Raw genomic sequence first — 14573 nt, 5'->3', positions numbered from 1 at the left:
GTATTGGTGTCCTCGGAATGTCTGCCTCTCATAGGTATTTTCCCGTTGTTTTTGGGAGAGCCCTGCCTCTGCTTACCTGGCTTGACAGGAACTGGTTTTCTTGCACAGCTGAAGTCCTGCTGTGATGGGAGCCAATTATTCAGTGACATGTTTGCTTCCTGCTCTGGATCATGTTTACAAGCCAGAATGCTGTAGTAATAATAGTAATAAGCAACCTCACAGCTGTCATGCCAGCTTCATAGACTTTCTCTGGTGTCAGCTCTCTGGCTTGCTGACAGTGTCTGACTTGGAAGCCTTTGCTACACATGCACAGAGTAGCTCAGCTGCCTTCCTGCCTTGTGCCAACAGAGACTACTTTGGACTGTCCCTAACGAAAGCCGCATGCAAGCGGAGGAATGGTTTTCATTCTGCCCTCCTGCATGCGCTTTGAAGTCCAGCGTGGTGTGAATGAGTCTTACTTCCTGTGGCAAGGGTGAAAGGACAACTGAGTAAACTTGGCCTGAGGATTGATAAATAGTTCTGTTTCTCCTAAGATACGCCAAATCCCCCTGTAACCATCCCCCAGTAGAACCTTCTTACTCTGAATTTTGGATCTGTATCATACCTAATCTGCTTGTAAATGTGTAGCTACTTGGGACACAGACTTGCTTGCTTAGCTCCATGCACTGATGTACAATACTTTTTCATTTAAAGGGACTGAAGAAGAATTTACTCCTTTTACCTTAAAGCTTACTGAAAGGGGGCTGTTGTTCCTATCTCATTGGGAAATTTAGGCAGTTCCTGTTGAGCTATAACTCATTCAAGACCAGGAGAGGGTCTCTTCCTTGCCAGGAGAACAGGACTATTAGTATAGCTTACTTATCAGTCCCACAACAAAATTTTCTGAGGTGATGTGAGGATAAAAATCTCACAGGTCTCTTACTAAAATTAATGCAAACTTTAAAAGAATCATCTTCCCTCTGTCCTTCACTTAATCAGCAGCCTTGAGCTGAGATGCAAGAGCTCAGATGAAGCTTCACTTCCAAACTTCAAGTTTTACTAATTAGGAACCCTTCACAAGAGTTCAAGTTTCTCTTGAAGAGACACCAGTTCTATATCTGGAACCATACTTTGTCATTTTATTGGGCTTGGAGTACGTGTGTTTCCTTTAAAAGGCATCAGAATTAATGCAGTGCCCCCTCGGGCAGAGTGCTTGTGATCAAAGGGCTGTGAAAGATGGGGTGCTGATACTCTTTTCAAAATTTTTTTTTTTTTTTTTTTTTCTTTTGAGTAGCAACATCTTTAAACACAGTTCAGCAGTGTGATTAAACATGTTTTATGTTATTCTGGAACTAGATTTTCCAAAATGCAGTGTCTCCTATTTCTTCCTGAGGTTGACTAACATCCTTTATTCTTGTTTCTGGACTTACTGCCCACTGTGCTACAGATCTCAGCAAACAGATCTATGTTTGTGTGTATATCTGTGCTCATACACATGCATGAGCGTAGACATAGCTGGGGGTCAGGCTGCAGTTGTTTGTAATGTAGGTAGCATGAATTTTTTTGAGTCTGTATTTATTTTTTAAATTAACTTCTCATTCTTCACATGACTGAGAGTTTGCCTAATTAAACAAGCAGTATTGTTCAAACCACTGCACTCCAGGGCTCTGAACACCAGTCGCTCACTGTCCTTGGGTACAAAGCAACCTGCTCACCACAGGCAACAGGGATAAAGCATTCAAAGGACAGTGGGACGTGATTCAGCCTGCGTTTCACCTTATAAACTTCCCTTTTCCCCCGCCCTCCCCCTTCCCCTTCTGCTCAGCCATAAAAGAGTGCCCTGTGTAATAGGAGTTGGGAGAGGGGGAGGAATAGCAGGCTTACGATAGACGTAGCTTTGCTGAAACTTTGGATGATGTCCAGTGTGACCATGCAGAGGGATGAGCTCAGGGAAATGGTTGGAAGTTCAAAGGCCTTTTTGTGTTGTTCACTCTCAGTTGACAGATGTGCTCTCTTGGGCTGTTGCTGCCCAGCCTAGCTCTTCCCACCAGCTTCCCTTCCTTGGGCTTTTTCCCCATCCTGCCTCTCTGCTCTGCCTAGGGAGATGAGTTAGTCCCTGTCTGTCTGGGCATTTGTCTGCCTTCATCCTAGGAATTGCCTTTGCTCATCTCTTTTAGAAAAATATTGTTTCTTTGCATAGATATGGAGAGATCAAGCTGGAATTGAGCAGGGAAGGGGGGGTGAGGCTTAACTGTGTTTACTGTTGCATTACCTAATCCTGGTATGAGTAGTGGTGAAAGCATGTTAGTGCAATTTGTGATTATTTTCTCATCAGTGGAAGCAGTGCCTACGAAGGACTTGCAGCTTTCTTAGGAAGTGATAAATATCCTTCATTTTACAAGTTGGGGAAGTGGGGCTAAAGAGACAGAACTGTGCCATGGTCATGCAAGCGTCAATACCAAGCTGGGAAGAGAATATAGGGGTTCTGTTTCCAGTCTCCTAGATGCTAATCCAGCTTGTCCAGAGAGGTCTTGCTCCATCTCTGGTAGTGGAAGGAGTTCCTACTGCTTCATTTGTGTTGCCATATACTCTTCTTCTGACCATGGAAATGTGGCTTTTGAAATGAGTTACATGAGTTAAAGCAATACACTTACCAAATTGTATAGCTGCTCCATGATGTCAGGACAAAATATAGTGGAGGTTGTTTCAGTGTTCTAAGTGTGACCTCTTAACTTTTGAATTTCCTGTTAACTTACATTTCCAAACACTTTGGATATATTTACAACAGGACTAAACATTAACTCTGGGGTAGTGGTATGCCCTCAGCTTTAACTCCATGGGAATAAAACTCATCAAAATATGAAGTAATAAATGACCAACAGAAGGGCTGAATAATAACAACCCTAGAGCAAAGTGCCATACAGTGGAACTGAAGCCTGATGCATTTAGAACAAATAGAAGGAAACACAGGAATGTTTCTGTGTAGGCAGTTTGCTTTTTAATGGGAAGAAGGGATTGTGGATTGGGAGGGCAGAGCTGGGAAGAGGGGGTTAGGAAGAGACTGCCCCTGTGTGAAAGCTGCTCCCAGAATCTCTTGCATTTTCCTTTGAAGCATCTGCTTCTGACCATTATTAGATTCAGGTTACAAGTTTACGTGGATCCCTGCCCTGATCCCATTGGCAGTTCCTCTGCTCTATGAGACATCAACCTTCATTAATTTTTTTTTTTTGGTCTAAAGTGGGTTTGTGGTTTTTCTTCCTCCTTTAAAGGAAAGCTCCTGTAGAAGGGGATTTATCTCCCCCCTGGTGTTGTCTGGGCTGGCACACACTTGCTGTCTGCTGGGGTGGGAATTAGGTCCTCCTTTGTATGTGGCAGTTTGTGTTTCGCCCTCTTCCCCCTGCTTCCCCTCCCCTGTGCTTGAAGCTCAATTTTTATATTTAGGGGGAGTATGAAATTGGCTGAACTGCTCCCTGTAGGGGTGGAATTTCATTTTGTGTCGTTACCTCATGAAGGGATGCAGCGGTTCAGTGGGATAATGGTATCAGCTCTGAACCAGCGCTAATGGCCTAACCCTCTGGGAGCCTGAAGAATTCTCCCCTGGAGAGTCAGCGTGCAAATTCCCTTCCAGGTGGCTCCTGTGCAGTCCTTTGGTGATTAGTCACGCTGGGACTGGGGAGAGCAGACAGAAAAGCATATGCTGGGGGGATGGTCTTAGTCCTGAAACTGCAGCTGAGGCCGGGAAAGGTTTGCTCAGTGTGCAGTGTGTGGAAGTTGTGCTTGGGGAAGAGAGGGCTGATCTGTGGGACTGACCCTCTGAATCCAAAGATCTGTCTTAGTTTTGTTTGGAAGCAGTTAGGCAACTGGAGTGTTTTCCCCTTCTGCCTGCCCTGGGGAAGAAGGGGAAGCTCCCTCTCCATTTTGATGCAGCAGCACAGGGGTGTTCAGAGAAAGCTCAGTGTAAGGAAATGGGTCAGCCATTGGAAGACCAGGGTGCTTTCAAACCTGTGGGGTGAAAATACAGATCTGTATGCTTCCCTCTCCTTCATACCTCTCTGCGGTCTAGAAGTAGCTGGATCTGACCTGGACATATATCTGCATGGGGCATCCTGGACATGATGAGAAGAACCTTTTCCCAAGGGCCAGTGCCAGATTCTGTATTTTGTCACCTAGTGCTGGGTTCAGCGTTGAGAACAGTGGTGTCTGCAATGATGTCCTCTCAGATACAGAGGTGCCTACGCCTGCCAGACTGCAGGAACGGCTGAGAAGATGATCTGAATTTGTGATTAGGAAAAGAGATGTTAGAGCAAGTCTGAGTTTAACTGCACTAATGTATTCTTAGGGTGAGAGGCTTTTAGGACAGGCCCTTAGCGAGCAATGTTGGAGAACTTGGTATGGAGAGCAGTGAATGATTCTGTGTAGTGTAATCCATGCTGCTTTCACAGGACATTGGCAGCAGTCCTGGCCCAAGGGGAAACGGAAGGTTGAGGAAGCTGGAATAGCCGAAAATGTGACTATGTGTTCTCCTTATTAAATCCCCCTCCTTGTGTATGTGGCTGCTGTCTTCACCTTCTTCTTTTAACCGCCTCCCTCCCCTTGCGCTGGTACCTGCAGGATAGCGTTGGCAAGGGAAGAAGTAGCAGCATAGCAGAAGAGGGCTGGCCTGCCTGGTGACAGATGGGAGATGCTGTCGGCAAGCTGGGCTGGGATGAAAGGGTTTCAGGCGCTAGCCTCTCCAGCCCTCGCCCCTTCGCGTCGCTGAGCAAACGTTGTTCTTTGGAGAACACACCTGTCAGGAACAGTCTTGTGCAGCCCCTTCCCTACCACAGCTGGCAGCACTTAAAAGCATGAACCTCCCTGGCTTGAGTGTTCCTCTCACCTGTGGGGGGGAAGGACAGAGCTGATGCTACCCCTTGAATTCCAGCTTTGTGGCTCCAGGCCTCTTCAAACACTGTGGATTTGTGGTTCCACTCGATTGCCAGCAGACTCCTGTGTAGGCAAGCATCATCTGATGTCTGCCCCCTTCCTCCATCCCTTCTGGAGACCTCTAGCAGGGTTTGGACTCTATTGCCCACACCTGAGGTACAGCAAATTATCCCCAGCAGTGCATTTCTGCCTCTAAGCTTCTCCTTGCAGGTTTGTTAGACAAAAACGTTGGCAGAGTCCCTGTGCTGGAACACGCACTGTAGCATGCATCTTGTGAAATCCTGTTCCCAAAAACATTGCTTCTGATAGTTCTCACTCTGAAGAACTTGCTGTGTAATAGAAACAGGATGGACTGAACTGGGAAGCATGCAGGAAAGATGTTGATAATATAATTTTGCTTGTTATAAAACAAGCGCAGTTATGGGAGGGCAGCAGGCTCAGGGATGAAAGAGAAAAAAGGAACTCAGTGGGAGAATTGTGGTGGCTACTTTATTGTGGAAAGATCAGGGCTTCTTTGGAGAGGAGAGACTGCCAAGCTACAGACCTACCCTGGCACCCCATCTGAGGAAGAGCTCTTCCTCGTGACTTGAAATTTTATGTCTTTTGTTTCTAAGAGGTGTAGCCCTCCTCCCTCAGGAGGGAAGGAACTTCACTTTCAGGAAGGAAGCTGGCTGAAGCTCCATGAGGTGTTTCTTTGCTGTTGCAGTGCTGCCCACTTGCTCCCCCTTGGACTTCCACTGTGACAACGGGAAGTGTATCCGCCGGTCATGGGTCTGCGATGGAGACAATGACTGTGAGGATGATTCTGATGAACAGGACTGCCGTAAGTCACCTCTCTGAGGGGAGAGGGTGGGTGTCGTGCCTGCCTGCCATGGCTGGGGAAAGCTGACCCTTTTTATTACAGGAATGTCAGAGTTTATCCACTGAATCAGACCTTTGGCTTGTAATAAGTTATATCCTGCCTCTGACAGAGGTGTGTACCTGATACCTGTAAGCCCTGACACCTTGGCACCTGGCTTGCTGTTCAGCTGCGTGTCCTGGGGGAGGGGATGCTTCTCCATCCAGCTGGAGAACCATTTATGCCCTGCAGCCCTGCTAGTTAATGTCCCATGAAGCACTTCCCCAAGCTGTGTCCTCCCCTGTTCGTGGAAACACCTAACCCCTGCCAAATCCTACTGAACTGCCTGTCTGGCTGACTTCCTGGGGCCTCAGGTTCCACTGTCTGACTTTTCTGCTGTGCCGGCCTGTCCCCAGCATCCTCTCCTTTCAAAGAGAGCTCCCTGAGGAGCAGGAGGTGCTGTAGGGATGCTGCCCACGCAGAGACCAGTTACCCTGAAAGCTGACTGACTGCTGCCAAGTAAGGTGCCATCTTCAGAAGAGCTGCCATGGCAGGCTGCTAGCTGTGAGCACTGCTGTTGTGCTTCTACAGATTATTAAAATAGAGGGAATTTTGCCTGAGTCTTTAGAGTTCAGCCCCCTCCTTTCCCCTTTGAGGACAAGGGTTACTTGTACTTGGCTTCCATTAGCAAAAGGTGTTCAGGGATACAGCTTTCCTTCTCCACGACACATCATCAGGTCTGTACTTGCAGCATGTGCCAGAGAACCAGCATGTTATGTGGCACTGGAGCTTCAGCTTCTCTGAAACTGCACTGGTTGCAAGGGCTGGCATCAGGCTGCAGTTAGGGGCAGAAGTGTTTTGCTGTCTGGTTGAGATAGTTGCAGCTGCTTAATAAACATTACTGTATAGCCCTTGAATTCTAAAAAAGTTGTGTGCCTGGTGCCCCAGAGTGGCTCTGATGGAGGAACCACATCTCAAAAAATGCAAAAATAAAGCTCTTGGTTGTAAAATATTCCATGTCCAATACTTGTGTGGAAATGAATTCACTTTTTCATCAGTATGCCCTTGATCTTTGCCTGCCCTTCTGGGCAAAGGGCTGGGAAGCAACGTTCAGGGGTTTGACATCCTCTGTGATGCTCTGGATCACAGGACTGAGCTCAGTTTTCCAGTCTGTTCAAAGGTATTTCATGAAAGAAGAGGTGTATAGGTCCGGGGTCTGTTTGGTCTTCTGTTTTTCAGAAAAAGTTGGAATGCCCTCATATCTGAGACAAGAGTGGAGAAGGGTGTGGTCAAAAGATTTGGAGACTAATAAAAGGAGGAAGGCAAGGTTCTGTGAATAAGAGACTCACAGGGGGTTGTTCAGACTAGCATGTAACTATAGGAGGGTTTCTGTTGGATTGAGGTCCTCGGGTGCAAATTTTGCAGTCACTTTCCTTTCCTTACTGGTCTACAGACAAGCTTCCTTAGAAGTCTGGCAAAGAGGGTGGAATGAGGCTGCAAATACTGTGACATTCAGAAGAGGAAGCTTAAATTCTCTCTCTCCCTTTTCAATGAACATTTCCTTTCCTTTGAACGTAGCTTTGGCATTGTTGTTGAAAAGAAGGTGGAGATGTAATTCTACCAACAATTATTTGTTAGATAATGATAGGGCCTATTAATGCCTTTAAAAAGAGGCCTGGATTGCCTTTTTTCTGTGCAGGGAGCTCTTGAGCCTTGCTTGGGGCTGTGCTAGAATACCAGCACAGGACAGGTGGCTCCATCGTTCTGTTCCAGGTACTTTCTCCAAGCCATGTTCTCAACTTTTAGAGCCTGCTGTACTATTGACTTGTGGATGGAGTGGAAGAGAGACACTCAAGAAACCTCACAGTGGCCCTCCTGGTATTGTTAGGGGAAAGGGAATCGGCTCTCCAACTTTATGGTGTCCTTGGAGGATGACGTTGCTCAATTTGTAATATGTCACAGATTTGGTGTTCTGCAAGGTAAATCTTCTTGCCTTGCCTTCACCTTATCTCCGTTGTGTCCCTGCAGCACCACGGGAGTGTGAGGAAGATGAGTTCTCATGTCAGAATGGATACTGCATCCGCAGCCTGTGGCACTGTGATGGTGACAACGACTGTGGCGACAACAGTGATGAGCAGTGTGGTGAGTAATGTGGTCCTACAAATGCTGCCCTGGCAGTGCTTTAAAAGGGGTTGTACAGACTCTAACCTGTGCAGTTCTAGGATCCCCTGAGCATGGCGATGGCTCACAGCTGGCTTGTCTGGGCTGGGCTTGTGGGATATTCTGTTCCCAGGGCTGGCTACTTGGGATCTCAGGCTGTGTGGCTTACCTGCCAGGCAAAAATCACTTGAGACCTGTTATTCCTTGACATGCCATTGTGAAGTCCCATGGATTCCTTTTGAATCCAGCACTCTGTTGTCAGTTAAATGAACAATGATGTTTTTGCTCAGGCACTGCATGACACGGGTATGTATGGTTTAATGAGCAATCTTGTTCGTGGGTGCCCTAGGAGCTTTGGGAGCATGGTGTGGTTGTTTCCTGGGTACTCGTGAGAAAAAACAAGGCTTTGTTTGCGTTGCTGTCTCTGCAGATATGAGAAAGTGCTCAGAGAAGGAGTTTCGTTGCAGTGACGGTAGCTGCATAGCTGAGCACTGGTTCTGTGATGGTGACACAGACTGCAAGGATGGCTCAGATGAAGAGAATTGCCGTAAGTGCTCTCCTTGCTTTGTAACCACAGGAAATAGCCCTTTGGACCTGCTCCTGTCTTGGGGTTTGGCACATTTTCTGCAGCAGAGATCAAAAACAAGTTAGTCCTGCCTGTACTGGCAGCTATGCTGCCTTCTATTGCCTACCCCAGAGGGCACAAGAGAATGGTGTATCTCTTGTGTTACCTCACAGGCATACTTCGTCTGTGCCTGGCTGCTTCTCTGTTCCTTCCCATGGCTGTGTGATCTTGAGTGGGAGCAGGAGGCTTATGCTTTACTGAATACAGCTTTTACAAAACTGTAGGAGTTGGGGGCCAGGGGGGAAGGGGAGAAAACTATTCCCTTCTTTTTCCTCATGTCTGATTCCTGCCTGAAATTTTGCGGGGCACTCTGCCCACTGACAGCATCCTCAGGGACTGCACGTCCCCAGCTGACACGCTGCAGGGGCTGCCTGCGTGACCAACCTCTCTTCACTCGGATGCTTTATGGAGGATGTTGTCCGAAAAGTGACTGATGGGAAAGGGGGGCCGTGAGAGCCCACAACAGTCGTTTTTCTCGTCCACCTTCACAGGCTTGCAGCAAGTGGGACAGAAGTCTATTATGTCCCTTCCTAACCCCCACTGCCTCTCTCCTGTATCTGTGAGCACTGTGGGTGTCTGTGGAAGTTGCAGTGGTCCCTTCCCCCACCCTGCTTTCAAAGGCATTTTGCAGAATTTGTTCTAGATAGCAGGAAACTTCAAAAGGCTCTGGGAGGGGGATCAGGGCCGCCAGCTCCTGAAGGGCAGGGGGAGTGGATGCATGGGGGAGTCGTCTTTTATCTCTCCAGATAATGAGAGTTGGCAGGGAGCCAGGGGCTGCAAACGTTTCTAAGGGAGGAAAGGGCTCTAAGAGGAAGCCAGCCTCTCTCCCTCTCCTTTCCCCCTCTCCCTTTCTCACTCCCTTGTCTGTCACTTCCCTGCAGGCCATGAATAGGCCCTTGGGAAGGGAGGGGAGATGTTTCAACCTTGCCTCCTGTGGGAGTGGAGGGGCACCCAGAATTGGCACCCCTGCTTCTCTGACCTGGAATGCTTCTCCAGTCCTGGGTGGCAGTTGTCTCTGTAAGGCATTTTAAGTAACTCACTGAGAAGCTCAGTTTGGCTACCTCCCTTTCTCTTATCTTCCTCCATGTGGTTGTCATCTTTTTGTTATCTCCAATCCTGCTTCTCATTCATCTAAGACAAGGTGGGACTACACTGTTCTTTTTTGTGTGTTTTTTTTCTTGTGTGTGTGTGTGTTTCTTTTGGCGTGTGTGTGTGTGTGACAATTGAATCACACTACATGAGAATGTAAGTTGCTGGCTTCATTTTCTCCTCAAGGAGACCCAAACACTCCTTTCAGGTTCTTTTCACGAGGCACGCGTTAACACACATTTCAGTACCTAGCCACTGGATACTCACTGAACTAAAGCTCTTACTGCATGCCTGGAGGCTGTGTCCGCTACTTCAGGTTGGAGAGGCAGGTGTAGTTCACTTCCCAGACTGTCAGTCTGTTTTTTTCCCTTTTGTTTAATGGATTTGTTTTCAGAGCTCCTCAGCTGGGAGACTTATATGCCTGAAACATGCAGTTCATTCTCTGGACAGTATGAGAAGAGGTGTCAGATTCTGTTGTGTGGGACTCAGTATTTTTCACCCCTTCCCACATAGTGTACTGTTAAACAGACAACAGTGGGCAAATTCTTGACTATGAGTTTGTTGGGCTTTGCCCGGGGTCATCTGTCTGGCAGTGCTCCTTATGGTTTCTTTTGGCGACAGCTTGAGAGGAAAGGGAGGTGGGGAAATCCTCAAAGGTTAGCTGCAGACTTGGGCACCTTGCTGCTTGCTTGCTTTCTTCAGTCTTCAGGTGCTTATTTTTGTTAAAATTTTAAAGGAATCATTCCATACTTTAAGGTTGCATTCTGACATGCCTCAGTCCTTAATAGAGACCTATCCTAAAGGGTATCTTTATTTTTCCATCTGTGTTTTTATCTACCTTTTTCAGGTTTAATAAACAATTTAAACACTTTCTGGAGGGCACTAAGACGTAGTTTCTCAAGCACAAGACAGAAGGTGACACTCTTGGATCCTTTTTGTTGCTTTCCCATCAGCCCTTCCTTCATAGCTGTTTCCTTCTCTAGAACTTAATGGCTCTTGAAAAGTTAGTGTTTATAGACTAACATCCTATGTAATTTTTTAATTATTATTATTTTTAGTGGATTGTCTGCATGGGTGTCTTTATATATAGGCTTAACCTGCCTCTCAGTGAAGCACAAACAACACTTAAGTTCCTCTCAGTAATACAAGTCATGCAGAGAGATGCAGCAATGGCTAGTAATTTCCAATACCTTTCCATTGAATACTTGCTAGTCCGTTATTTGAGAAGGTTGCATCTAAACTGGATTGTGCCCTGTCACCTCAGGCATTTTTTCTTTGGTTCCCTTGTTAGCATCAGATGTTCCAGCTGCCACCTGCAGCTTGGAGGAGTTCCAGTGTGCATATGGACGCTGCATCTTGGACATCTACCACTGTGATGGCGACGATGACTGTGGGGACTGGTCTGATGAATCTGACTGCTGTAAGTTAGTGCAAGGTGATATACTGGTCCAAGCATATGAGTTGCAAGACTAAATGGATTTTGCATTGGCTGGAGAGGCATTGCAGTGTAGATGGCAATCTAATTGTTCATACGTAAGCTGGCTCTTTCATAATTTTTTTTTTTTAACTGAGGAAAGAGAGAATAGTGATGTGTGTAGTCAGCACGCTTCTGCATACATGAATTAAAGCAGTTTCCAGGAGGAGTCATATTCAGGACCAAGTTCCACTATAGTGGAGTGTAAGGGTAGTGCTGAGAGGCTTTGGGGATGTTACATTGGTCTGAGTTTGCTCTTTATATTCTTTACCACCTCTGCAGCATCTCACCAGCCTTGTCGCTCTGGAGAGTTCATGTGCAACAGTGGCTTGTGCATTAACGCTGGCTGGAGGTGTGATGGAGACTTCGACTGTGATGACCAGTCAGATGAGAGGAACTGCAGTGAGTGCTGGGAACTGGTGGAAGTGTTCAGTTTCTGCAGATGAAAAAGAGTGTTTGGGATTGTTAGCTTTGGAATTGGGCCTCTTCTGATCCTTTGTGCTCATCTAATGTTCTTTTTTTTGGTCCCTCAGCTACATCTATGTGCACAGCTGACCAGTTCCGCTGTAAATCAGGGCGCTGTGTCCGTCTGTCCTGGCGTTGTGATGGGGAAGATGACTGCTCTGACAACAGTGATGAGGAGAACTGTGAGAACACAGGTTTGGCCTGCTGCCTTGCTGCTTATAGCTACTGTTTCCATTCTGGAGGTAATAGGTAGTGAAGTCTCTTTTGGATTTCTTCACTGAGTTCAGCCTGGAGTTTCCATCCTTCCTGAAGAATGGGATCTATAGGCTATCTTATATGCTTGCAAACAGGTGCAGGTCTGTGTGCTTAAACTAACTTAAGTGTGTTTTCTTGTCAAATATCAGATCCCTGTATCTTCCTGTACTGTCCCTACACTATGAATAACCACAAAGGTCTGAGACGATTCCATTCAGACTTGGAAGCATTAATAGTGTGCAAAGTTGCTACCTTTGTCAAATGGACTGTGTCTAACTCATGCCTTCTAGATAGTTCTGGATAGCTTTCATGTTGCCTTGTGAAATTGCCAAGCAATTCTAGCAGGCAGTGGAATCAAAAAGGGCATTTTGTGGAAGTGAAGGATAAAGTCTTTGTTTTAGAGGTTAAGGGTGTCAGCTTCCTCCTTTAGATATTTGCTCAGGAGTCACTCTCTCTCTTTCTAGTAATTATTTCGTATATAGCCATTCTTTTATATAATAGTGGTTATGGAGAAGAGGAGGGTTTCAACAGACCCTAGTGTTATGGTAGGATTCAAGGAATATCTAGAATCTTCTATTTTTCTTAAATCCTTCAGGATGTCTGTAGGCCTTGTTGAGGAATAGTGTGTACTGGTCCATGAATTCATCCCACTGAGTGGAGCCCAGCTGTGCATACTGACCCTCCTGGATCAGTGTATTTTAAACAGTGGGTTTAGGGCTGACGAAAGGGGTTTGTGAAACTGTACCCCTTGTTTGGGCCTGTTGAGGAGGGGAGAGTGGGTGTTCTATAAGGACAGCTGAGCTCAGAGGACCTGGAGAGGCACACTTTGTAGCCCTTCGAGAGCAGCTGCTCTAGATTGCTCAGCTGTCATGAGCACCAGTGTGCAGGAGATGGTGGTGATTCTGGAAAAAGCAATTGTATTTAAAGACAAGCTGGTAACCCAGTTTCCTCATCCCGATAACAAAGGTATTTAGAGGTATTGAAAGAAGAGTTGCCACCCAGAAGCCAAGTCAAACTTCTAGAGCCACTAAAATTCAACCTCTCCATGTCAAACAAAACCCAAGGTGGTTGAGTACAGCTATTGTTACTGTAAGGTTAGTTGTGCAGTTCTGCATTAGGTCTATGGTGATAGTCAGCAGGTAAAAATTAACTTAGGGCTTCCTAGCAGAATGTTTACTGGCTCATCTAAGTGAAATAGTGTGCTGTCTCAGTGTCTGTAGCAAGAGTTAAAATCCTGTGTCACCTCTTGGATTTAGAGCAGAATTATATTTTTATTGGCAATAGAGAGAAGATTCCTAGAACACTAGGAGACCAGCTGATGTAAGGATCTTTGCGTTCGATATGACAAATGCAGTCCGTGTTTCAGAATCCTTCATATAAAGCATTCCTGTGCTCTGAAAAGTGAATGAATCTGCATGTGATTTGGTTTTATGTTCCCTGTTGCTGTGTCTGTTAGTTCCTATTTGTACTTGTTGCTAATCTCACAACTACCCTTTTCCATGCTGCTTACAGGCAGTCTGCCAATCTAATTGTTTCTTTGCCGATAACTGTATTGTCCTGTTGTCTTCCTAGGATTATCAGAGGGTGGTGATTTGGAAACCACTAACCAAGTCAGCTTAAGAGGTACAAGAAATGAGGCAACTGGACAATGCAGTTATTGCTGAAGAAACGATCAGATTGGCAAAGTCCCTACAAACAGTATTATTTTACTTACAAGAGTTCTGTAGAGTGTCCGTGCCAACAGCAGAAGTTAAAGCGTGTAGCTTGTGTGAAATCCTGTTGCCTGAGCTCAGATTTCAAGGATGCATGTAAATCTCATTCCAAGTCCATCACAGTGCAGTTAGGGCTGGACAAGACGCTCATTCCTAGGCAGGTTTAAGATCCATAGCCATGCTGGGGTGACATATCAGATGATTAAAGTGAGGAACTGACTCCTCTCCTGCACATGCTGAGTAGGGTTGTGGAATCTGGAACCAAAGGGAACTAAGCCAGGACCTTCCAGTCATTCTGAGAGAAACTAAATAGCTGAACTTGCCAGTAAAGCAACACTGGACTCAGTCTGGAGGACAGTTCTCAGGCCTCCAAATCAGCATAAAGATATGTGGAGCAGTAAGGAGTGCAAGATGAGCTGAATTCAAGGAAGTAAAGGATTTGTGCTCATATGTAAAGTTTGTAACAAAACTTAGAAAATGTTCTATATCCTTTTCTTCCCTGTGACTTTTGTTCCATCAGTAAGCTGTGGTGTGCTTACTTTCCCCTTCTTCTATTGCAGGGACTCCTCAGTGTGCCCCAGACCAGTTCCTGTGTGGGAACGGGCGTTGTATTGGCCAGAGGAAGCTGTGCAATGGAGCAAATGATTGTGGAGATGGCAGTGATGAGAGCCCACATCAAAACTGCCGTAAGTCCTCCAAGTTCAGTCTTAAACATAAATGGAGGCACTGTGTTGTGTTGGGAGTCTATCTGGTGTTGCTGAAGGATGTGTGCAAGGAAGAAAACCTGGGCTGTGGTAATGGGACAGAGTTGAAGACTGAGAAAGAAGGCCTTGGTGATTTTGCCAGTTACATACTGCAGACAAGGAATAATGGGGAGAAGATTATGATCTCACGTATCAAAGTTTGCCTGCAGAGATAGTGAATCCTGAAAGCATATTATTCTGAGCTTTGTTGTCCCCTGTAGTTGTGGCCTGCAGGGGAGAGTTCTGACTGTGAAGAGGCAGCTTCCAGCACAGTCTGTGTTCTCCCCATATTGCTCAGCCTGTTCTGAAG

General features: G+C 46.2%; 1 protein-coding gene across 3 annotated transcripts in view; it reads left to right on the top strand.

Moving 5' to 3' along the window:
* LRP4 (LDL receptor related protein 4) overlaps nt 1-14573 on the top strand; it is an 84791-nt gene that overhangs the window by 46118 nt on the left and 24100 nt on the right. For all 3 annotated transcript variants that reach the window (XM_075030819.1, XM_075030818.1, XM_075030820.1), the window contains exons 3-9: nt 5609-5725; nt 7769-7882; nt 8331-8447; nt 10906-11034; nt 11371-11490; nt 11622-11747; nt 14081-14206. In XM_075030819.1, coding sequence (XP_074886920.1) covers nt 5609-5725; nt 7769-7882; nt 8331-8447; nt 10906-11034; nt 11371-11490; nt 11622-11747; nt 14081-14206 — 849 coding nt within the window. The remainder of the gene's footprint in view (nt 1-5608; nt 5726-7768; nt 7883-8330; nt 8448-10905; nt 11035-11370; nt 11491-11621; nt 11748-14080; nt 14207-14573) is intronic.

The sequence above is a fragment of the Buteo buteo genome, chromosome 6, assembly GCF_964188355.1.
Source record: "Buteo buteo chromosome 6, bButBut1.hap1.1, whole genome shotgun sequence".
NCBI lineage: Eukaryota > Metazoa > Chordata > Aves > Accipitriformes > Accipitridae > Buteo > Buteo buteo.
This window is presented reverse-complemented; position numbering and strand designations above follow the sequence as displayed.